General features: G+C 37.5%; 1 protein-coding gene across 1 annotated transcript in view; it reads left to right on the top strand.

Moving 5' to 3' along the window:
• The window catches only part of PDE4D (phosphodiesterase 4D), an 896,187-nt gene that overhangs the window by 105,608 nt on the left and 765,112 nt on the right, over positions 1-25,467 (top strand). Inside the window, exon 2 of the mRNA XM_087815369.1 lies at positions 17,514-17,743. Within this exon, the coding sequence (XP_087671495.1) occupies positions 17,514-17,743 (230 nt within the window). The remainder of the gene's footprint in view (positions 1-17,513; positions 17,744-25,467) is intronic.

Genomic DNA, 25,467 nt, shown 5'->3' with positions numbered 1-25,467 from the left:
AGGTAGGAGTGAGATTACAGGTGTGCTGGGGAACCGGCATCAGGAGGGGAAATGAGATGAGCGTGCAGGAGGTCATAATGTGTTTGAAATAGAGAGGGGGGAGGCTACAACAACTTGATGCCTTCCACATGATACAGAAAGAGGACCAGAGAAACAGGAGAGGTTCCTTAGGAGAATAGAATGAATTGGAATAATCACTTTGGGGTATATGATAGGGAGCCAGCTAAGGCAGAAATCAGCAATTGTCAGATAGGAATGGGGGACCAGTATAAGCAAAGGGACACATTCGTGTGGATTCTGTCGGCTTCGCAGCCATATGCAGAAGAGAAAGCAGATGTTGGGGTGTAACCATAACTTCTTAAAAAGAGAGCTGGATGCTCTCAGGAGCTTCACTTGCTATCTCTGTCTTTAATAGAAGGAGGTAACTATGGCAGAAAGTTGCAGCCATAATTGTTTAGCACATTTTATAGTAGAGTATGATGAAAGGATGGCAATTTAAGACCTTATCAAAAAGACTGTAAAATTCTTGAGTCTAGATACTCTCCATAACTTCAATGAATTTTCCATCTCTCCTACTGCAATATCTCTCGTATTGTGGGAATTCAGTAAACACTGTGACTTTATTGTTATCCAAGAATTAGAGGGAACCTAGGAGAGGGTGGATGGCAGAAAGTCTGTATGCCATTTCTAGGTTAAGTCAGTTTGGGAAAAGAAGACCTCTTGGGAGGAAAATGAAGCCACCAGAACCACTCCTGTGATTACTTTTCAAGCTGTTCTATCCAGTCTTTAGAGATCTAAACTGAAAGCTTCACAAAACCACAGCTGCAGGGCAGCAGCCATTAACACAGCTCCGGGAGTAAGGGGAAAGATGTATGGTTCTATTTTACAAAAAAAGTTCAATATTCACTGCTTGTATGTGCTTCTTGACAATGAACTTGAAATGGTCCACCACCAGGACACGTCAAAGACAGCCCACTCCTGTTTCTGAGGGGAGCAGGGGTAGGAGGGAGAATAGCAGTCTAGACTTACAGGAAGGTTAATAACAAGAATTCTCGGTGTATGTTGTGCTCATGCATCTATCACAGAGCTGCGGAAAACTGACTTGAAATTTGACTTCAGCCTTTCATTCAGTATGTTGATAAGGGTATAATATTTGCCCTCTTCACATAAATAATCATACCCTCAAATGTGTTATTTCTGCATTGACAGATGGATCACATACTCAGAATTGCAGTGCATTTTTATTCTGAGCAGCTTTGCACAGCACTCTGAAGCCACTCTGGTTTGCCACATGTTCTAGCACTGCCTGTGCCCTGAGCCTGCGTCTCAAGGTAGCTGCAGCATGACTCGGTGACACCTGCAACAGCCCTTCTTGCATTCTAATGACTCCAATTCTGGATTTATTGTGATTTAGAGACTCTATGGGGTCAATGAGACTTTGTACAAAAGGGCTGAGCTTCCTTTCTACCTTAGAGTATCTGTCTGGGTTTAGCCCCTTTCCTATTTTTATAAATAGACCTTTAAATGAAGGCCGAAGCTATAAGATGTTTATAACAGCTGGTCTATTAAAAAATCCCAAAATGTTCATTTAATAGAGGAAAACATGATTCCCAAATAATTGGTTTGAATGAAATTGAGGCTTTACTGATTGGAGACTAACAAATTCCCAGTTACAGGCTGACCTTGGACAGCCCTCAGAGCTAAAGCTTTGAGAAAGATTAAGCTCATGCTTAGGATGGGAGAGAGAGTGGCTAGAAGTAAAGAAGATGTTTTACTTGCCTAATGCTCTGTAATGAACCCCAAACTTAGTGGCTGACAATGATATTTAGGCTTTTCCTCACAATTTGTTGGGTCAGATATTTGGGCTGGGATTGGTTGGGTGATTCTTCTGTTTCATTTGGTATCAACTTGGCTGATTCTGCCTCATGGCTTCTCTGTATGATCTCTCTTCCTCTCTCTGTAGTAGTAAGGATTCTCCAGAAAAATAGAACTAACAGAATGAGAGAGAGACACAGAAAGAGAGACAGAGAGAGAGACAGAGACAGAGATTGAGAGACAGAGATTTTAAAGAAATTGTCTTAAGTGACTGTGGAGGATGGCAGTTCTAACATCTGCAGGGTGGGCTCACAAGCTAGAGACCGAGGGAGGAGTTGATGGTGCAACTCAAGTCTGGAGGCAGGCTGCTGGAAGAATTCCTTACTCTTTGGGGGACATCAATCTTTTTATTAAGGGCTTTGTCTAATTGGATGAGTCCCACCAAATTACAGAGGGTAATCTGCTTTACTCAATGTCTACTGATTAAATGTTCATTTCATCTAAAAAATACCTTCCAGGTATGTCTGACCAAATATCTGGAAACTGTAGCCTAGCCCAGTTAACACACAAATTTCACCATCAAACTCTCCACGTGGTGGAGAGTCCAGCCCAAGCTTCTTTACAGCATGACAGCTGGCTACCCAGAGAGAAGAAGTAGAATCTATCAGGCCTGGGCTCAGAAGTCCTAGGACATCATTTATGTTGCATTCTATTGATCAAAGCAAGTCATAGGTCTATCTCACAGTCAAGGGAAAGAAAAAATAGAATCTTTTTTATGATGTGAGGAGCAGTATATGTGGACAGAAGGGGAGGGATGGTTGGTGACTAGCATCACAATCTTCCTTCTGGCCACAGCATTTGACGTCTCTTCTCTGAAAGTTTCATCACATTACAGCATTAGTTATCAGGTTCTAGGTCCAGGATCTTACCACCTAAATTAGGTACACCTGAAGTTGAAGCTCTCCAGGTCTAGTTTCTCTTGATGCAGAGTCTAGATTGCTTAAGAGATTAATATAATCTCTGTACATTCCTCTCCCCCCAACACACAATGATGAGACTAAGATTGTTGTATTTCTGGTAAAAGACTTGGCCATTCAACAGAAGGGGGATGGGAAGCACAAAGCAATCACTGCTTCATAGCAATTCTGAAATGCAGCTGGGAACATGTTACCAATTGCCTCAACTCTAGGGACAAGGAATGTTTCTTGAAAAGGCCCCAGTTCTCTAAATGTGATTTTTCTATTCCACTGTTCTCCATTACTCTTGGCTCCATCCTCTGTCATCCTTCCTTTTCCATAAGAAATGGCCCATGTGAGTAGCTGAGTAGCTTTCTTAGCCTTTTTTATTCCAGTAAAAATTTGGAGGCCTCTTTTCATCTTTTTCAGCCTTTCTCCCTTTTATGCAAGATGGTATTTAAAAAAAAAAAAAAGTTGTGGTTTTTCCATGTATCCAATTATATTCCATTCCATTAAGTAAAATCTACTCCCACGATCTCTTTAAGACAGACACTTTTCTACTTTGAATCAAGATGCTATGGAGCAATAACCTTAAGATTTTTAGAAGTCTTTGTCTTCTAGCTGAGTGGTTCTTACAAGGGTTTTAAGAGATATCTTACTGGCACATTTTTTCATTTAATTTAATCTGAGGCCATGTGTGCGCACACACACACAGCACCCACAGTTGTACTCAACAAATAGTCACTGCATTTTAGTGTGGTATTTGGCAGAAGAGCAGTGATATTGAACAGACTGACTGTGGCTTCACCATGTCAGGACCAGACTGTAATCAGAAACCAGGGCTTGCATAAGGCAAGGCGATGAAAGGTAAGAACATAAGAGAAAGGACAGGTGAACACAAGTGAAAATTAGTTCTTGGCCAAATGCTAGGTGAACATAAGAGAAAATGAGTTCTTGACCAAATGCTGTGCTGTTGGCCTTAGTATAGATGAGAGTTTGAAATCAGAGCTCAAAGTGGCAGGAAATGCACAATGATGATGAAGATTGGAACCAGAAGTCAGGATTCTATGTGGTTCAAAAAGTCAGGGTCAGGAAATTATTATGGATCCAAACCAGACATAGAAGCTTAGGGAGTCAGACAGAAACAGGAGACATAGGCCAGGAATCCAGGAAATCAAGAGTCAGAATACAGGCAATATGTTTAGGCAAATACTCACAGGTTCCACAGCCAAGAGAGAAATCTGAGAGTCTGCAAAATTGTTAAGGTCAGAGACTCCAAACCTCATTGCAGCCAAAATAGAAAATGGGCTCAGTATATAGGCAGATCTTGAGCCCCAGGTAGAAAAAGACATCTGGTTAGAACAGGGATGGGAGTGATAATCAGTAGCTCCTAACGTTGGAGTCTTTTTAAATTTTTATAAAATTGAAAGTTTTCCTTTCAATTACTTCAATTTTCTAGTCTTTATCTGGTTGGGAATATAATATTTTCCTAAGGAGAGGCCTCCCACACAGACACTATCGTACTGTAAAGCTGTCTATGGCATCTGTAATATCCATATGGCTCAAAAAAATGATGCTGTCTCTCCATCTTTTGTTTCAACTGCAGAATATTCCATTACTTGGTTATAGCGATTATTTTCTTCTTTAAGTGTGTTGTCACCCAGAGGGAAATTGGAATTACCAGTGCTACTGTCTGTGGCTCAGTTGCAGAAGTCAAGGGTTTTCTGAATCCTTCTGAACATCTTATCTTTCCTCATACTGATTATTATTTCAGCTTGAAAGCTTATACTGGCTTATAAAGTCACTTAGTACTTTGGTCTTTCACTGAAATATTCTGTAGAGAATAAAATTGAATCATTTAAAGTCATGTTTAGGCAAAATAGGGTTTCTTTATTTAAAAAGAGAAATTTAGAGTGGCATCCAAGAAATACATTTAAAAAAAAAAAAAAGACAGAAGCACACAGTCATGCGGTTCCTGCTGGGGAGGGTAGTTTCTTACCATAGACTCATTACAAAAATGCAATGTTTCCTTTGAAGATTTCGATTATGAACGCATCTTAGAGATTGGTAGGAGGGTATTTTTAAGTGTTATTTTAATATAATATGTACTTTAGAGGTATTCTGAGAATTCTCAGCAGCATATCAACACACTAGTCAAATTCATATTAGCCCTATCCTCATGTGCCACTGTCACAGTGACAATCTGTTAGTGGCTCTAAGCATCAGTAATCTGAAGATCTATAGCCTCTAAATACATAGGCTGAATTTTTAATGTCTATTAAATCTCTTGTTTCTTTACCCATTTTTTTTTTTAGACCCTGGGTCTGAGGAGACTGTTAAATAAAGTGACTATTTATTTATTTATTCATTCATTCATTCATTCATTCACTCATTCATTCATTCATTTATGTTTTTCTTGATTTTGAGAAAGAGAGAGGAAGGGAAAGGGAGAGAGAGAAATATCAATGAGAGAGAAAGCATAAGTCGGCTGACTCCCGCACACCCCCTACTGGGGATCGAACCCATAACCCTGGTATTTGCCCTTACGGGGAATTGAACTGTGACCTCTAGGTGCATGGGACCACGTTTAACCAACTGAGCTACACTATAGTGACTACTTTTTTAAAACGTGCTGTAACTTATGTTTTTGATGGTCAAGTCATCAGTTAGGAAACAAGATGCCTACACTCTATTCTGATGCTGACCTATGCCCTGGACTAGGAGTCAGTGAACTTTTTCTTTAACAAGCCTGACAGTAAATATTTTCAGCTTTGTGGTCCAATCTCTGTGATAAATTGCAAAGCCTCGTAAATCCATAGCCTTGTGTCATACAGAGCACACTTTTTGCTGTTGTTGATGCAATCTAGATGATATTAACAGATTTTAGTTTGAATTTATTTTAGATCGTACTAATAATTGGGTGTTTTACTACTGTTTATTTTTAAGGTTTGAAAAACCATTACTGACTATAAAATTGAATAAAGTAAAAATAATTTAGAACTAAAAATTAATCTCAAAATTGCACATTACCTAGCTACACTTTGTTGTAGGAAAACTTTTTGTCTATATATCATGCTATTTAAAAGGTGTATGACATTTCACCATATCTTTATAAATACTTTATGTCAAAAAAATATATAACTTTCATCAAAAGGCAACTTTCTGTCATTTTAAATCTACCTTTGAGTAAATAAAGTTTTAGAAAAAAAAATAGATGTATATGAGTTTGGGGCTTTAATGACTCTGCACTTATTTGGCATTTCCAGTGCATATCATTTATTAGTATTTAATCACAACTAATAAAGATGTCTGTCAGCTTAGGATCTGGTGATTATAAGCTGTTTGTGGATATGTCTAATTTATGTAGGAAAAAGATGGGATTTATCTAATGTTGAACATACTTAGAAACATGAGTTTAAGACTTTAAACCTGACACACGCACAGTCCCCAGGTTCTGACTTTTACCCTCAGAATGAGGGCCCGGAACTGTAACAGTTTGTCCGTGTTTCCTTCTTAGTTACTTATTGCATCTGAAGTGTGGAATTACAATTGCTCACGTCATATGTAATTTTGAAATTGGACAGTAAGCAAGTCCAGAGTTGGGATCATCTGCAACCTCTCCAGTAATGTCTAGAAGAAATCCCTTAACCTATTCTTGCCACATATTAAACTTAGACACATGGCAATAAAATGGACATTCCCCCAAAGATAACATCTTCAGATTTCAAAGGGTAGAATAAACATGGGAAAGAAGTGAAGTTAAGCTGGATGAAGAAATCCATGCCCCCCCCGCAAGCCTACCTAATGTGAATGAAATGGTTCGGGAAACCTTCAGAGGGGTTCCCTGAACCCCTCTAATCAATGCTGCAGAGATGGAACAAAAGGCAGAGGGAACCAAGCGGTCATGCTGAAGGGGAGAGGGGGCCTGCGGGGCCAGGCATCAGCCCTCCGGGGCGCTTGCTTTCTCCCTGCATCTGCATTTGACCGCTGTGGCTCAGGGGGAAAACCAACCCCGTGCGGGGAATCCGGCCTGAGCAGCACAGTGCCAGGCAGGCTGACGCTAATTCCTAAGTTATCAGTAGTCCACGAACCGATGTGCCTACAGGAGCGCAGCAGAGCACAGTGTGTCTGTCCTTGTGGCTATCGGGCACTGTGTGACTCTACATGCTTCCTCTCACTGAATCGCCACAATAAATGCCACATGTGTGCGCTATTATTGTGATCATTTCACAAATGAGACACAGAAACGTTAACTAACTCGCTGAGGACTCGGAGGAGATACGTGGTAGTGTGTTAGAGACAGGCCTGAGTGATTCAGGTTTTCAGGAGGGAGAGGAAAGTGAATTCCCCCGGTTCCATCCTTTGGGAATAGGTTATTAATCTTATTTTCTTTAGTTCTTTCTGCAAATATTGCTTTCTCAGAGGACTTTCTATCTACCTTCCCTCTTTCATTTTCTCCTGAACACTTGGTACTGCCTAACAGTCTATACCATTCCCCTATTTATATGGTTTATTTGCTCTTGCCCTGCACTGCTGAAATATTAGAAAGACAGGGATTTCTGTTTGTCTTTATTTTGTTTCCATTGCCTCGCACAGGCAGTCAGTAAGTAACTGTTGAATTGGTGAGCTTCTTTATCTTAGATAAAATTCTAAATTAGATTGTTAAAAAAAGTTTCTTGTGAGACTTTTAAAAAGAAAATGGGGATCATCCGGAGTTTGTGTTAGGTCACTAATAGCAAAGCACAGCCAATCAAACTAATCCCTTCTCTCAGAGGAGTGCTAGGCCCACTGTCTGCTTGGATTTCAGCAAACATTGATAAACCTGCCATATGAATCATGATAGAGATGTAGAAAGGCAGTTGATGGTGTCATTAAACAAAATAAGAACTGGATGGCTGTCTTCATGAGTCAATGTCTCTTTAGAGAGAGGCCTCTAGTAACCCACTAGAAGATATAGTCTTTTAGTCTTTCCAGTTCACCATTTTGTTATTAATTTTTATTGGCATTAATTGTATAAGGAGCTAATTCACAGATGAGGCAAAAATGGGAGGAACAACTTAATGCAGTCATTAACAAAATCATTATACAATAAGTACTTGATAGACCCAAGCAAAGAGGTAAATATAAATAAACAAAAATTAGAAAGAGAAAACATAAAATTCTAAAACACCAAAGGAGATAAGTCCTAATTAATGTTGCTTGAGGAGCAAGAGGGGTAGAGGTGAGACCTCGCTTAATAGCAACCGGAAATCTAGGTGTTGAAAATAATTATGAATAAATAATATGATGTGAGTCCCTCACCTCACAAAATATCCATTCATTCTTTTGTTTCATGAATAGAACTGGGTCTACACCAGGAAAGGCAATGGTGTGGTTCCATATTTGCATCAGTTCTCTACATAGAACTGTGATGCCAATCCTGGGCAATTCACCCTAAGGAGGACATTGAGAAGCTGGAGTAGATTAAAAACTTGCAGTCATTCTGGAGAGAGAAGTCAAACTCTATCACGTGAATACTATCTGAAGCTGTGACTCCAAACTTGTTACCTTCTGAAATGTTTTATGTGGCCCACATGGGATTTTTAGAAACTTAAATTAGAATTAGATATTTCCAAATGAATAGATGTCTCGTTAAAATAGATTTCTGGGTTTTGCTCTTACATTCTTACACGGAAACCAACCATGGAGAGGTAGCGGTCCTGTCTTTGTACTCCTCTCAGCTCAAGTCACTCACTGGCTTTAAATTCTCGGTTCCTATAGTAATTTGAGGGCTTAGCACCTTAAAGAAAAGGCCTGCAGAATGCATGGCCTATAAAACAAGGTCGGAGGTGGAAGAGAGACTGTTATATCTGGAGGGCTGTTCTGGGGCAGAGCAATTAGACCCAATCTCTGACTTTAGGGAGAGCTAAACACCCAGGGCCAATTATAAAGAAAATTCCCTTTAAATATATAGAATAACTTTCTCACAGTGGCCGGAGACTTGCTGTATTTTATTTGCCTTTGGTTCATCAGTGCCAAGAAGTGTTTCTGACACATATTAGTGCTCAGTGATTGCTTAATGAATAAATGAAGCGAAACAGGCTGTGAGTGGTGAATTTTAGTCCAGGAGCTACTGGAATATAATGTAAGCTCTTTGAGAGCAAAGATCTTTGTTCATTTATTTACATATGTATCCGAGCACCTAGATCAGTTCAGCCAAATGGTTGATGCTCATGAAATATTTGCAGAGTCTCTGATTGGAGATATTCAAGGGTAGAATCATGGTCTATTTGTCAGTACTCTAAGAAAAATCAATTGGTTATACATGTGGAGTGTCATGAAATAAGGGGAATATTGACCTTGATGGCATTTAAAGTCACTTCCAATCCTGACAGTCTATCAGGCAAGTGACATGGAATGAGATTAGGTATTTTATATCGAATATTAAAGATAGTAAAAGTAAAATGTATATGTGTAGTAACAAACTTGTTGAGAAGTGAAGCATTCGGACAATTATTTATTTCTTGTATGGACGAGGAAGTGATTTTTTTTAATTGAAATAACCAGTTGCTTGAGTTTTTTTCTGATATTTGACCATATCTTATATCTATGTTGATGTCTGCATTTATTGCACTTTTCAGCTGTGTTGTGCCAGCTTAGAAATGCTTAATCATGCCTATATAATAAAAATTCACTTTTATCCTCTGATATTTTTAATCTAGCTTATCCATATTGTTTTGAGATTTGGAGTGATCTATTTTATTCTACCTTTCAAGGAAACCAATAATAATAAATCAAACCATTGGGAACTGATTTCAATTTTCATTGTTTGGGGTGGTTGCCGAAGGTGATATTCTGAAAATTAATCTCATAACTAACCTAGAAAATAATATTTAGAAGCCAAAATGTGGCAAAGGAACAGAATTAAGTATCTAGTTTTTAAATTCTTGTTGTAAAAATTCTATGCCTCTTTTGTTGTGAAGCTCTAGCAATTTTAATATCTACAAAATCAAGAAAAAAGAGAAATTGCTTTATAACCTTGAAGGAACGGAGTTTAAAGCCCTGATTTTGAGTGCCTGGGATGAATGTATTTAGAATAGAGTGCTGAGGGGGTGTATGCTAACGATGAAAAACAATAGCTTATTAAATTCTGGGAAACTTTCAGTTTATTTGAAGGTGATATGGAAATTGATTTTGCTAAATGTTATTTATAAGGGATAACATTTTCCTCTGATTTTTTAGCTTCAGGACAAAGAAAGAAAAGCAGCTCCTAATTGTTTAAAGGTTAGTGAATACTTAGTGGTGGGATTAGATCTATGAATCATTGTTTTTACAGCACAGATAATGAACAATGGAAAAATTTCTGTCACAGTGGGATACCACATAACCTAAGACTCCTACGTCACCACCACCACCATCATCATCATCATTGTATGTTAAATGTACACAGCTGCTAACTCTGAGGAATACTTAGTAATATATGAGTTTGTTTTAATTACTTTTCACAGCTTCCTCATAAAATATAGTGAACAGATAGCTTTAAGCCCAGTTTTAGAGCCAATTAGGTAAAATAAACACTACGGTATAAACCCTGCAGTATTTTATTTCAGTGACTGTTCTGTTTGCCGGGACCCCCCACCTCAATAACATTAAAACACCTGTATATTTTCCTAATGATTCCTTAATATCAAATTTTTCTGATTTTAAAAAATAACTTTGAATTTTTGTTTGAAATTAGTTCCAAACAAGGTTAAAATGTGACGTACCTTAATTCTCTTTTAGACTAAACTTCTCTGCTCTCTGTTCTCTCTCTCTCTGCAATTTTTGTTGTTGAAAAAAGTGCATCAGACAGCTTGGAGTTTTCATAGGCTGCATTTTACTGGTTGCATCCCTGTGGTGTTGCTCAACATCGACGCCCATATCCTGAATTTTCTGTAATTAGTAGTTAAATCTAAAGGACTGACGAATGACTTACGTTTTGTTATTTCGGGAGGATGGACATATTTCAAAATGTACTTTTCTCAAATGTTTATTTGCTAACGGCGCGAAATGTTAACCGTGACGACTTCCGGAACTCCAACCGCTGTTTGCAGACATCTGATTCCCTCTGCAAGGCCTGGGCCTCTTTTTTTGCTGAGACTGTGACCCCCGCCCCGCCCCGAGCGAGAGGAGGGGGGGAGGAGGGGGGGGGAGGAGGGGGGGGGAGGGGGAGGGGACAGGGGGGGGGAGGAGGGGGTCCCAGCGGCCCTGCCCAGGGCTTCCAGCGGCCACCGGTGGGAAACGGTTACATTGTGTGTGTCTGAGGCAGGTACGTGTGCGAGCTGGCTCTCGGTTTCAAACATTGTACATTGTGCATGATTAGCTTTGAAAGTGGGCATTTAGATATCCCAAGATAACAATTTAAAGATAATTGTTGCCCGAGCTGGTTTGGCTCAGTGGTTAGAGCATCGGCCTGTGGACTGGAGGGTCCTGGGTTTGATTCCAGCCAAGGGCGTGCACCTGGTTGCAGGCTGGATGCCTGGCCCAGGTCAGCAACCAGCCAATGTCTCTGTTTCGGATGTTTCTCTCTGTGTATCTCTAGCTCCCTCCCCCTTCCACTCTCTCTGAAAAAGCAATGGGAAAAATACCCTCTGGTGAGGATTAGAAGACAGAACAAAACTGGTTAATGTAAGAAACAAACAAAAAAATCAACTGAAAAATACTTGAAGAAAGACTAGTCGGATAAGTTTGTCCAGTTATAAGTTAAAATATGCAAAAGATATTCCTTTATAAAAACCAAAAACTGGTTGTTAAAACTACAAGGCAAAATATCTAATTTATAAAAAATAAGTTTAAGCTTAAAAAGATAGGAATGAAACCTGAAGCAGGAGAACTGCATTATATAAGCAAACCTGATCTTCCTTGCTTCTATGTTTAATGTCATTACAAAAACCCTCAATTTTTCCCCTTTAGAGGGTATCAGAGAGGCCTTCAATTAAAAGTAAAAAAAAGAGATGAAAATAAAAAGAATATTTTTAAAATAAATAATATGAGAATGGCTGTGCCCTATTACATATGAAATTATACTATAAAACTGATAATACTGGCCCGGCCGGCGTGGCTCAGGGGTTGAGCATCGACCTAGGATCCAGGAGATAGGGGCTGGATCCCTGGTCAGGGCACATGCCCGGGCTGCAGGCTGGATCCCCTGCAGGGGGCGTGCAGGAGGCAGCCGATCAATGACTCTCTCATCATTGATGCTTCTCTCTCTCTCACCCTCTCCCTTCCTCTCTCTGAAATAAATAAAAACATATTTAAAATAAAACACATAAATCAGATAATGCTAAATAAAGGAGTTATGAGGACCATCCTTGTATTATTATTTTAATAAGAATAAACATTATGTTTCACTATCAATTATAACATTGCATTTAGACTTAATAATAATATTCTTTGATCCATAGTTTGTTTATCAATTAAGTACTTTATGGTTATCTGAGCATCACAGCCAAGAACAAAGGCATAGTTTCTGGCTCCCTCCATGGGAAGGGAATGTAGCATTACTTAGTCTCCCCTTTCCTCTCTGTTAGATTGTTCTAGAATTACAGACCAAACTTATTATTATAAATATACTTTCTCTTAAATTATGGTTTTAGCTTTTGCTTTTATGTTTACAGATATATTTTTGATTGATATTGGTATTTAAATAAAACTTGAAACTGAAGATAATAGAGCTTCATATTCCTCCTGATGTTGTGATTTGGCACCTAATTACTCAAGTGAGAGATTTTTCAAAATGCTGAGAGAATAAGGCAGCTAAGTTTTAACCCATTCTTCTAGGAAGACATGATTTTTAGGGGTCAAACAATGTCAGCTCCATTTTTTTTTACACTTGTGATTCCATTACTGTATATCATTGTGAAATAAATGACAAATGTTTTTCCTTAAATTATCTTTCCTTCCTCTGCTAACAAAATAGAATCTACTTCATTTTTCAAGGTCACTAGGAAAGCACCAGTGATATTTATAGAAGGTTAATTGAATCCTAGAGTTTCAGACAAACTTTCTTCTTGATGAGAATATACAGTAAAATATTACTAAATGAGAATTTTTTCTATTTCTTCTATGAACTTTTTAGAGGCTTTGATGACTAAATTATAGGAGATGGCTTTAGAGAAACTTAGGTGATTTCTGTCTCTTCTAATCAGTTTGAAATCAGAGCCTAAATTGAGATTACGTTCTGTGGACATTTAAGAGCTATCTGCTATCTCTATGTTAATCTGAGGTGGAAAATTTCATTTTCACTTGGAATTCATTTTTGCAAGAGTGCCTTTTCTATATCGTATACAAATATCCATTTGAAAGTGGATTGTGTTAATTCAGTACAATGTCCTTTTCAATATGAAAACAACTTAGTTATTTATCTTTATTGTCCTGACTTGTGAGTTTTCTCTAAGATTATGTGGGCAACCTTAGCATTGGATTTTAATACAAAATACATATAAGTAATAAGATAGGGGAAAATCACTTGGCATAAGACTTAGAAAATCTTAAGGTAGACTTTCAATTACTGCTTTAGTGTACTGTGAACAATTTCATGGGAACATAAAAGAATAATATATAGGCAGTGTCTACTGTTGGTATATATACTTCCAGATCGTGAGCATGATTTTGATTATTTGCAGTAGCAACCTATTAAACTGTATTCTATTCCTTAAAGAGTTAGCTCAGTTTTCAGAAATTGTCTTCTTTATACTACATATGCAAGCACAGGAAAACTTTACTTTTTCAAAGGATAATTTTACAGAAAACTAATTCGACAGGAAGAAGGAAGGCAACATTAGAAGTGATAAAAACCTGCCCTCAGCTCAGTCTGTCCGCTTCCTGAAAACCTTGCAGCTGCTTAACCTGCTAACTTCCACGATGCTCTGCATAGCATATGGATTTTGGAAACACTGAGTGCTTGAAACATTTCATCTCTATTAAGAAAAGTTTGGTGAAAATATTTACAATAATATATATATATATTTGAAACAAGTTTTAACATGGGAATAGACCAAAGCAATTTGAGTGGCTAAGTCTTAGAGTTTTAAAAGAAATCCCTTGTTAAGGGATGTAGTCTCTACCCAGCTTATAGTAATATTTACAAACACAACATCAGGAGTGACACCAACATCTAATATTATCTCTCACACTTTAGTATTCATAAGAATCATACCGGCGACTAATTCAGATTCCCGAGCCCTAATAATAGAGATTGCGATGGGGCAGATCTGGGATAGGGCCCGGGAGTCTGGATTTTAGCAAGCACCTGTGTCACGCTCATGCGGGGCGGTGAGCATCACATTTTGAGAAATAATGGCTCAGTGACATTATAAATACTCCTCACCCCATAACGTAAGATACATGTTCTCGTGGCAGTCAGTTTTACGTTTCTTTCTGAAGTAAGGCTACTTATCCTGCCTGATACCTGATAGAGCTGTTCTCTTCCTTTTTGAAATATAATTGGTACATATTGATCTGGAATTTTTTAAAAGCCACTTATTCGACTGTTTGTGATTAGAAATGTTGGATACAGATACCTACTGCTTCATCATTTTTATAATCAAGGTAAAAATGCTACACTTTATTTTTTAATAGAGGTTGTTCTGTCAAAAAGTTACTTCCTGAGGTGGTTTTATCTAAAGAAGAGTGTCACAAACATTAAGTCTTTATTAAGTAACCTGGGTGATGTAAAGCTTTTCTGCTGTTGCAATGCTGTCGCCAGCCCGAGCAGCTAAGTACTTATGAGAGATGTTAACTTTGGTCACCCGCATCCAGTGCTTTGCTCCGCTAGACTCACCCTCTGCTCTTTTCCACATTTATCCTGAAGACGGGTAGCTGCCCCTTAGGTCATTAACTTCTCTATAAAGAAATACGTGAAGCAGATTATGACCTGAATCCAAAAGTGTGATTCGGTTCGCAGCCCTGGACTTAACGGATACACAGAGCTTCACACACACAGGCTCACTCTCACTCAAAAAGCTAAGAAAGTCAAATGTGTACATTTTCTCCTTATTTTCTATAGTTGCCAGGTCACTAAACATTAATTTTGCCATTGGCTGTTGTAAAAAGCAGAGTATTTCAGAATTGGAACTGGTCTTAAGGTTCATTTTGTACAACCTCTTGATTTATGTCTAAGGAAATTAAAGCCCAGGAAGATTAAGTGACTTCTTAACACCACCTAAGTAATTAGTGTCAGAGTTGAGCCTCGAATCTCTAGCTCCTAACTCATTCAACAGGGATTATAATTAATTTCCAATGCTGATGTAGGGCTGTCCTGACCTCAGTTTTGCTATTTTTTAAAATGAAAATGTGAGGTTTATTAAGCTATGATCAATTAGTGTGTGTTCTATATTTTTTTCCTAGTAATCTGTACCCTGCCAGGGACCATACTTGTTAGAGGTTGTATAGCACAGTGGTTATTAGCTCCAGCTTTAGCTAATAGGTCTCTGTTTCTTTATGTGTAAAACTGGAAAAGTAATAAGATCTAACTCAGAGTTTCAGTAAGATTCAAAAGAGACGGTACATGTAAAACACAGCACCATTTCATAAGGACTCAGTGAATTCAACCATTATTATTTTTAACTTTTTTCCAGTTTTATTGAGATATAATTTACATATAGCAGTGTATGTTTAAGATGTATCAGCATAATGATTTGACTTATGATATCATGAAAAGAAAAAAGTATTTTTCATTTAAATAAATAAAAGAAAAAGAAAAAATAGTTTTTCCTTGTGATGAGAACTGTTAGGATTTACTTTCTTAACAACTTTATATGTACCATATAGCAATGTTAACGATAGTTATCATGTTGTGTGTTACATCCATAGTGCTTATTTATCTTATAATTGAAGACTTGTGCCTTTTGACTACCTTCATCCAACTTTCCCTCCCACCATTCCCACTCCTGGTAACCACAAATTTGATCTCTCTCTTTTTTTCTTTTAATGACTTTTTATTTTATTTTATTTTTTAGATTCAGTATATAAGTGAGATCACAGAGAATTTGTTTTTCTCTGTCTGACTTATTTCACTAAGCATAATGCCCTCAAGGTCCATTCCTATTGTCCCAATGCCAAGATTCCTCCCTTTTAAGCCATTATTCTTGTTATTATCGATGTTGTTTTACAAAGCAAAGTATATTCCTCAAAACACAGGTTCTCAGAATCTAGATCTTTATGTTTAGATTTGAAGTAAATAAACTGTATTTAGCTTCAACCTCTTCTTTACCTTCTGGGTGCCCTTCTTTTATCCTATTTAGCCAAAAAATTAGACAATAAAATTCAATGCTGAATAGAATCCACCATTGCATATTCTTTCCCATTTTTCAAGATATAAATCAGAGAACAAGTTTTCTATTTGTAAAGCAGTATGGATAAATGATGTATCAAGGACAGCGTGATGTACAAAAAGATAAAGGGAATTAGCCTGGTTTATATAATAATAGCTACTATTTCGTTGAGTGAAAACTCTGTGCCAAATACTGGTGCTTCAAATACTTCATATTTATCCTCCAGACAATGGACCTAAGAAGTATATATTATTATCTTCAGTGTTCAGATGTAGAACTAACCTCAGTGAGCCTAAGTTATGCACCAGAAGGTAATAGTACAAGAAGGAGTGCAACGAAGATTCTAAACTAGGTCTATGCTCTACAAAGTCAGTACACTTTGGGGAAAGTACTTTGCCTCCCTGGGTTGGTTTCTTCACCTATAAAACTGAAAAGGAAAGTAAATTGCCATTTATCCATTTATGATTGCTTATCACACTGCATGCAGGTAATGAGCTATGCACATTACATGCATGATCTTATTTCATTCTTGTGGTTAAATATTATTCCCATCTTTATAATAAAGGAATGGAAAACTTAGGGAGGTCAAGAAACACTCTAAGCACACAACTAGCAAAGTGGTAATGCAAGGATTCTAAAGTCCAGCATGGTATCCGAGAGCATTTGCTGACTGGATCATTCTGAAAATATAGATGTAATAAATATTGCTAGAGTAGACTTTCCAACCACTTGGAAATAATTATTGCTCATGGAGCAGAATATTTTTTCAACTAGAATCAAATTATCAAAACTTCTACTTTATTCTAGATTTGATTTCCTTTGGCATGGGAAAACATGGATCAAATTTGCAAAATTTAGCTGCTACTTAAATAATGTTCTGCTGGGTCCTCAGGTATTCTTTTCATGTCCTGTTTAAAAATTCTTATTGCAAACCTTTGCAAAGGATGTTCAAGTAACACTTGACATATGAAAATATGTGTTACAAATATGGTATTAAGTCTGAAGGAAAAATAGGACTCATTTTCTTCCTTTCCCTTCATAGGCATGTACTTATGAGTATGTCATATGTCAAAATAGATATTAAAGTGAATTTTTTCAATTTATTTCATAGAAGGTAGAAACATATTTTGATTTACTCTCTAGTTTATAGAATTTATGCACAAAGCTTAAAAATCCTGAGATTATTGAAGAGGCCAGTTAACTGTAACAACTGAGCCACTCTAACTATACTGGTGAACAAATTTTCTGTTTTTAAAATAAATCTAGATTTCAGTTCTCAGTTCTAATCTTTTCACCAAAAATTGTTCTGTTAATGTCATCGCTTTTGAGTTAGCACTTTCCATTTATAAGTTTCCCTTCATTTCTTTCTCCAAAAGTATGCAGTCGTTGTCTAATGATAGGCATCAGGACACTTGTTGATGACATATACTTTCCTGGACTTTTGCCCCAGGCCTCAGAGGAAACACTACATTCCAGTAATGAAGAGGAAGGCCCCTCACGAGGCATGGAGCCCTACCTGGTGCGGAGACTCTCGTGCCGCAACGTGCAGCTCCCTCCTCTCGCCTTCAGACAGTTGGAACAAGCAGACTTGAAAAGTGAATCTGAGAACGTCCAACGACCCACCAGCCTCCCCCTGAAGATTCTGCCGCTGATCGCTATCACTTCTGCAGACTCTAGTGGGTGAGTGCCCTTGGGCGACATTTCTCCATTTTATATTTTGGATGGTGATTGCTTTCTGTGGTCTTTCGAGATTTTGTGGCTCACTGTTTGACTTGTGTGGGAGGAAAGTGGAGTTTCTAGAGCCAAGGAAAAGGATTTTTCTCAGGTAACATCACTGTCTCTGCACGAGTAGATGTTTTAGGTAAAATGTTTTACGAGGAGTTGAAAGGTGTTGGTGAAGAATAATAAACATCTGGGAAAGGGGACTTGGGCTTATAAAATTAATATTGGTCATATGTAATTTAATAGAAAATTCTTAACAAATGAGAACTAATGGACAAACTATCATGTAGGCATACAGAATCTGGAAACAATAGGCAATGTTCATTGATGCAAAGCTAATTTGGGATCCAGGAGAGATTGTACTGTAATTATAATTAAGAGAAGTATGCAATTATATTCCTGAACCTAATAATTTGGCCTTTGACACTCCGAGGTATTGCTTACCAGATTACTGTTTCAGTTCCCAGCATAGGGCAGTTTCATTTAGCATTAGTACATATAGAAGAATCACACCCAGTTATGTCTCCATATGTATTTCCTACTCTGCAGAGTATTTGTGTTTTTCTTCTTATGGTCCTGTTTACCAAAGGAGTTTTTACTTGTTTATAGCAATGTCACCAGGTAAACAACTGTGAAAGAAACTGAGGATAGTGGGCACCTATGTTATTTGCTCTTTTGGCTAGCTGCATTTTTAAGAAGCTTGGATAGAAAAGGTGGAAGAGGAGGCCAGTAGCCATACTTGGACAGACTCTTGAACATTTGCTAAGACTATAAGAACAAAGTAATTTATATGTTGTAAATTCATTCTCTGCCAAGTTCAAGGCATGTCTAGAAAAGGTACCTTTTGGATTTCCCTAAAAGGTATTAGGAAAGTTGTGGTCAGAAGGAATTTGGCCAGTAACTGTCATTTAAGATGTTGGATTTAGCTGTTTGAATTGTTACAGATCAGTTAAACAGACCTATGCTATTAAAAGGTATGAGGAAATTACTACTAGTCAATCAAGAGACAGCAAAGTTTTACTCTGAAGCAATGGAAAGAGGGAATGCATGTTGGGGTGCATTTTTGCTTTTGTGTTTTTGGATGAACCGTGCATGCAAAGAAGAATGTGTGCCTGTTGATCAGACACTCTAAAGCGGGTGGCAGTTTTCTATGGAAGCTTGGCCTGAACAGTCTTTGACAAATACTTTCTCAAAAACCCGCTCTCCCCTCTCTTTGATACCAACGTCAGTACTGGCCACCTGTGTAGAGGGCAGGATTCACAGACACCAGGTGTGTCAGGGGTCAGCGAGACCACCCCAGGGTTCAGGGTTTGCTAGGATCCAGCAGCTTGTCATATTGATGGCTAGAATTTACTACAGCAAAGGAACACAAAGCAAAATCAGGAAAGAGAAAGGTACGTGGGGCAAAGTCGGGAAGAAACCAGACACAGGCTTCCAAGAGTCCCCTCTCCCAATGGAGTCAGAAAAAAATGCACTGAGTTCCTCTAGTAATCAGTTGTGATGAGACATGTTGAGTGTGTTCACCGGGGAAACATTCTACCAGGGAAGCCTGTCAGATACCTAAAATACTCAAACTCACAGAAACAGAGAGCAGAATGGCAGGTGCCAGGGGCTGAGGGTGGGAAAATGGGAAATTGCTATTCAGTGGGTGTACAGTTGCAATTATGCAGGATAAGTAAGCTCTAGAGATCGGCTGTACACCATGGTGCCTACAGTTAACAATACTGTATTGTCCACTTAAGAACTTTCCAAGATGGTAAACCTCATGTTAAATGTTTTTAACACAATGAAAAACAATAGAAAATACAGAAAAGAAAAAAAAGAAAAATAGATTCAGTGCCCAGAGTTGTTTTAGGTACCTTCTGCCTATCATGTGCATCAATTCCAGGTTCCCAATAGAAAAGCATTTGTTCAGCATAAACCACATTTCTTGCACAAACAGTTTAGGCACAGGGAGCCACTCACCTTTTAGAGAATGGTGGGAACTCTCGTGAAATTCCAATTCCCAGTGCCAGCTAAGGGCCAACCTTTTAAACAGGCTTTTTCAGATATTAGTCTCAGGTCTGGTGTTAACTTCTGCACAGCAGGTTTATCTTAGAATCATTATCTTGCTTTCTCTACATTTGAAGAAGAAATTATAATTAAAATTAAAATAAAACTAATTTAAGCCTGTGATGGATTTAATTAACTTTGGTATCTTAAAAAATGTAGTGGCTAAACATGATTTCTCACTTGCCCTTAAAAGAAAATTATGTAGTATATTTAATATATCTCTATGTAGTTGGGCAATGTGTATAATTAAAAATCTCAGATAAAAGCTAAGCTTATTTAATTAAATTTACATGTGTTTCTGAAAACAAATAAATAGCCTCCAAGTGCCAAGGAACTTAGAGGTTCAGAATTGTCTGTATGATAGTACTTTTGTTGGTTTAATGTTTATTTCCGTCTTAATCAAGAATCTAAGAATCAAGTGTAAGCAAAATTGTGTTTACCATTTACCAGCTTATTCAGTATTTTAGAAGAGAGAATTTGTGTTTTAGAGAGATGAAACAGAGTTCTTTTCTGTACTAGAGGCAGCCAGGAGAAAACAGGGACAAGAGTGGCCAATCAACAAAAAACAAAGACTTAGGATATATTAAAAGGATCACTGCTATCTTAGGAAGCAAAAATAATTTGTAAATTGAGTACTTGAGACATAGAAAATTTATGAGTATAATTTTCTGGAATTCCTAAACTTTATTTGTTTTATTATTATTATTTTTAAATATATTTTTATTGATTTCAGAGAGAGGAAAGGAGAGGGGGAGAGAGAGATAGAAACATCAATGATGAGTCATTGATCGGCTGCCTACTGCACAACCCCAGCTGGGGATCGAGCCCGCAACCCAGGCATGTGCCCTGACTGGAATCGAACCCCAATCGCCTGGATCCTAGGTCGACGCTCAACCGCTGAGCCACGCCCGGCCGGGCTGGAATTCCTAAACTTTAAAAGGGAGATAGAAGGTAAAACTAGGGGTTATATTCTGTAGCCATTTCCCTTAACTAAGAATCTCAAATTCCTTCAAAGCTATTAGAAAGAGCTAGTGGGAAATTTAGACTCTTCTAGTAGAGTTGTCTAAGCCCAGGTACTCATTATTAAAGGTAAGTGTGCCCCCAGGTCCTGTTGTCAATCTACGCGGAGACATTGGCAATTGTAAATCTTTGATGGGAAAGGAGACTTTTCATTGTCTTTGCATTTTTTTTCTTACTTTATTAACATCATAACTTTATGTTTGCTATTCTGGGGCATCAGTATGTCAGACACTAGCTCTGTCAAGGGTCACACAGTGGTTTAGAGACTTGTGCCATCCCTTTCGGAAGCCTTGGGTGTGGCCCCAATTGGAATTGGTTTCTGCAGAGAACTTTGGCCTAAAAAATGAGTGTTCTGAAAGGCAGTGATTAGCTCCCTTATGAAATGCTTGGGTCAAGAGGCTGAATTCAGGAGGGCTTTTAAAAATGAACACTTCTATAATCATACTTTGGGTTTTCACCCGGCAATATGAATGTGCTCAAACATACACTAACAATTCCCTTCGAATACACCTAAGGCCTAAAGTTGTGTGTGCTGTGATTTAGCTATATGACCTTGGGAAAGCTACTTAACCATTCTGGGTTTCTAATTCCTCAAAGGCTAAAACAGGAAGAGGGGGAATATCCACTTTGGATTTGTTGGGAAGATAAAATACTTAGCTCTGCTTTTGGCATATTGTAGGTACTTAGTATATAAAAACCACAACTACTGTTACTACTACGCTTATTAGGAAAAATATTGCGACAATCTTGTTTGTTTTTGTTGAATTTGCGTTTCCTTATTGGAATTGTTTTCAAAGATCCTCTACTAATAACTCTTGGGGTAGAGATGGGTGTTCTAGTAGATTTAGGAGTCAACCAGAAATTAGTTCCTGGTTCAGAATCTAAGGTTATTATGGACTTTTCACGTTTGTGTGAAGAAGACTGTATCTTGCTTTGACTTCTGTCCCCAGACATCCCCTGCTTCCATGTGTTGTTCCACTATGTTTAGAGTGAGAATGGAGGTCCTCTTTACCCCTTACTTCCCCCTTACTTTACTTCTGTTAACAACCCTTGTTGAATTCTACCTAGTCCCCTGGTCAGAATCGCAGGAGGAATCAGGAGCTCCATTTTGTAGCAGCTCTGGCACTAGCTTACTTCCCCTGGGTGGTCCATGCATGTACCCTGGATGCTCTGAGGAGGGTTTAGCTTGCCACACATATGGAAATTGCTCCCTGCACACAGGTAGGAAGTTGTGGGAGCAGAGGGAGAGTTAGAGGGAGGTAGCAAGAAATCTTTCTAGCTGTGTTTCACTACTGCATCAGCTATAATGAAATGACAGCCAAGGAGCAAGTTGTCCCCGGTGACATGATGATACATCGCTGGATGGATGTATATTCAACGATCTGTGTGAGTGGTGAATATTATAAATACTTTCTCATCACTAGTGTCCTATTACCTGTCTGAAGAAGTACACTGTGTACATTTTTGTTACTATGTTCTATAAAAACAAGAAAATGAAAAGAGTTTAAAGGAAGAGTCAGTCACTCTTGGGGATAAAATAACTCCCAAGCATAGGGGAAAGAATTGCTTTAATCAAGTAAGACTTCATTTCTTAAGGATCTTCCAGAATATTTCCTTGAGTTATGTGTCAGATACCAGACATTAGATCCTCTGATCAACCACCCATTACCTCGTGTTCTTGAGTATACACAGTACATTAGGGTGAACATAAAAAAGGTGACTTTTAACATTTTGTTGCTGAATCAAAATCCAAACAGAAAATAAAAGAAAGAAAACATTAAAGCAGACATATCTGATCTTTCATATTTGATTTTTTAACTTAAGAAAGTATTAACAGTATTCAAATATCTCATAATTTAAAAATTTTAGATATAAGGATTTATGAAACTAAAGGGTTATATATCATGGTGTACCCATGAGACTTGCATCTTTATATTGGATATGTGCTCAAGTTTCACGAGATTTATCTGATAAGTTCTTATAGAAAATTATGTGGAAGATTTATAACCCACTAGGTAAAGCTTTCCAAAATTGAAAATGGGCACAGATAGTTGTGACTGTGAAAGATTCCTTAGAAATACAGTATTGTTTTTTCAGTTTACCTGTTTTACTTTGTAGACACATTTGTGTAATTAAAATTATTTATGAAAAGTTTAATTTCACAGAAAACTTTTCTGTATGTATTCCTTGAGCTTGATTTCGCTTTTAAAATAATCACTGTGAAGAAATTGGGAAGAAATACTCCCAATAATCTTGAAGATACATGCTGTGTAAAAGAAGCTGGATTCCTTTGACTTTGATTCATTTAAATGCAATTTATTGACATAGTCTTTGTTGAAACTTCTCCACAAAAATTACCAAACCTTTGATTCTAAAGCGTTTACTCTGATTTCATTAATCTAGTTTTATTTTTACTTTGAAATTTGTGACTTTTAAGATTGAAATTAGATTCTAGGAGTAATGGAACACTTTATCTTTACTCTGTAATTCTCTTAACAGATGACATCTTACTTCCAGAATCAGTAGTAAGTCATTAAGCTAGTTTAAAATAAACAGCCAAATAATATCGACTGTTTTATGATATGTGTCATGCCCTAAATTTACCAAAGCATAATGTAATTATTAAGCTCTGATTTCTTTTTCAGACTACTGTAGTTCCTTTTCATTCTTGGAGTACTCTCTGGCATCCTCATGAAGGACGCCCTGGATGGACTGATTCAGCCCTCTCTATCTGTGTGTCAGTAAAGTAACAGCAGACTCCCATGTTCTCAAAAACACTCAGGAGAGTGGCAGCCAGTGCATGTACCATGCCAGAGCATCTGGCACCTGTTTCCAAATCTTTCTTATGCCTACTTTATTTGTTTGATAGTATAGATTAGTTGAGGGCTTCGTATTTTCTAAAAATGAGCCCTGTGAAGCATTTATTTTGCTATGAAAAGGGATTAAGGAGCATGATACCATGGCAGAATGCAGAGCTGAGAAAAGCACTTTAATTATGTCCATCTGGGAATCAGATAGCTGCCCCCCCCCCCAATCCCTACCTTGTTTGACCATCCTTATGTAACCCAGAATTACTCATCACAGAAATGTGGGCAGACAATTTACACTTATTTAAAAGTCATGTTCTTCTGTCTTGCAATAATATTATATTTATGAAAAACAGGAGCTAAAAGCACTCTGACTGGTTTTTTAAAACTATTATGCGCTGCATAAATATATATGCTGGTTCAAACTTAATATTGACCAAAGTGTATTACTGTGAGAAACTGGAAACAAGAAAACTGTGTTCAGCTGAAATTCAGGAAAGGATGCAGTTATCAACACACACACACACACCAATGAGCGCTACAAAATGGCAGAGATTTCTTTAAAATACAACTATATATAGAAAAGGAAGCATAGGAAAAATACATAAACTCCTTTGTCAAACACATTTTTCTTTTTTTTGCTTCTGCTGAAAACCCCGGCTAGTTGGTTAGAATTCTTTCTAACAATTTAGGATTAAATTTATCATACCTGTTTATCTCATTTGTTCAGAACCTTTAATTCACTTGAAAGGAATCAGATGGAGCCAGGCATCCTTAGAGCTATTCTAAATCTGTGGAATTCAATCGGAATAGTATGGCATATAGTTAAGTTGTTTAATATCATTTATTTAACATATCTGGATTGACTTTATTTGATGGATTAGCATCATTTACACTAAAGTTGGTGGCTCTGAGCCTGGGAAAGGTGAGACCGACCTTTGTCCACATTTCCAAACAGGTGTTCTGACTTTTATTCTGATGTGATTCCTAAAAAAATGTGACTAATGCTAAATGTTATAACAAATACACATACACACACACAACTCTTGTTATGTGGTAACTATTCATAGAAATTTAAAACTTGAATATACATATGTAAAGAATTTAAAATATACAACTTATAATATAAAATACAATTTAGAATTTAAACTAGAATACATGTCTATTCTACATCACAGTTCAGTTTCTGGAACTTTCCCATTTTTTTGATCATATATTTTAGGAGTATCCTCCCTCTCTACACGTACATTAACTTTTTTGTGCCCTAGGTAACATGTGCCTTTGGCTTTCTTATTTCTCCAATATTATTTAATTCAGAGTAACTTTATTTCTTGAAGCCATATATGTCCACCTATATTGCAGAATCAAGTTAAATTTTGTAAATATAAAAATCTTACACATTAATTCAACAACTAGTGTCTTGTATTTGCCATATACTGAGCTATGAGCTGGAGCTGCAGGTCTCAACAAGACCAACATAGTCTCTTCTTCTACAGAGTTCAGAATCTAGTAAGGCACACACGCAAAAACCAGGCAACTACCATCCTGTTTGATCGATCTAATATACAAATATAACTGGGAACATATGAAGTAATAGGAGATATCAGAGGAGAGCAAACTAACAGGCTGGTGAGGAACTGACACCTGATCTGAGACCTAAAAGAAGATGGTACCTGGCAGAGAAAACAGCAGGGACAAAATCTAGGGACAACAGAAAACATGATATCTGCATTCAATATAACTAAAAACTGTTAGGCATGGTTAGACCGATAGGTCATACTGAAGGTGCAGTCAGTAATGATT

This window comes from Miniopterus natalensis, chromosome 3 (assembly GCF_054644295.1).
Source record: "Miniopterus natalensis isolate mMinNat1 chromosome 3, mMinNat1.hap1, whole genome shotgun sequence".
Lineage (NCBI taxonomy): Eukaryota > Metazoa > Chordata > Mammalia > Chiroptera > Miniopteridae > Miniopterus > Miniopterus natalensis.
The sequence above is the reverse complement of the archived record's forward strand: the minus strand, read 5'-3'. Positions and strand labels throughout refer to the sequence as shown.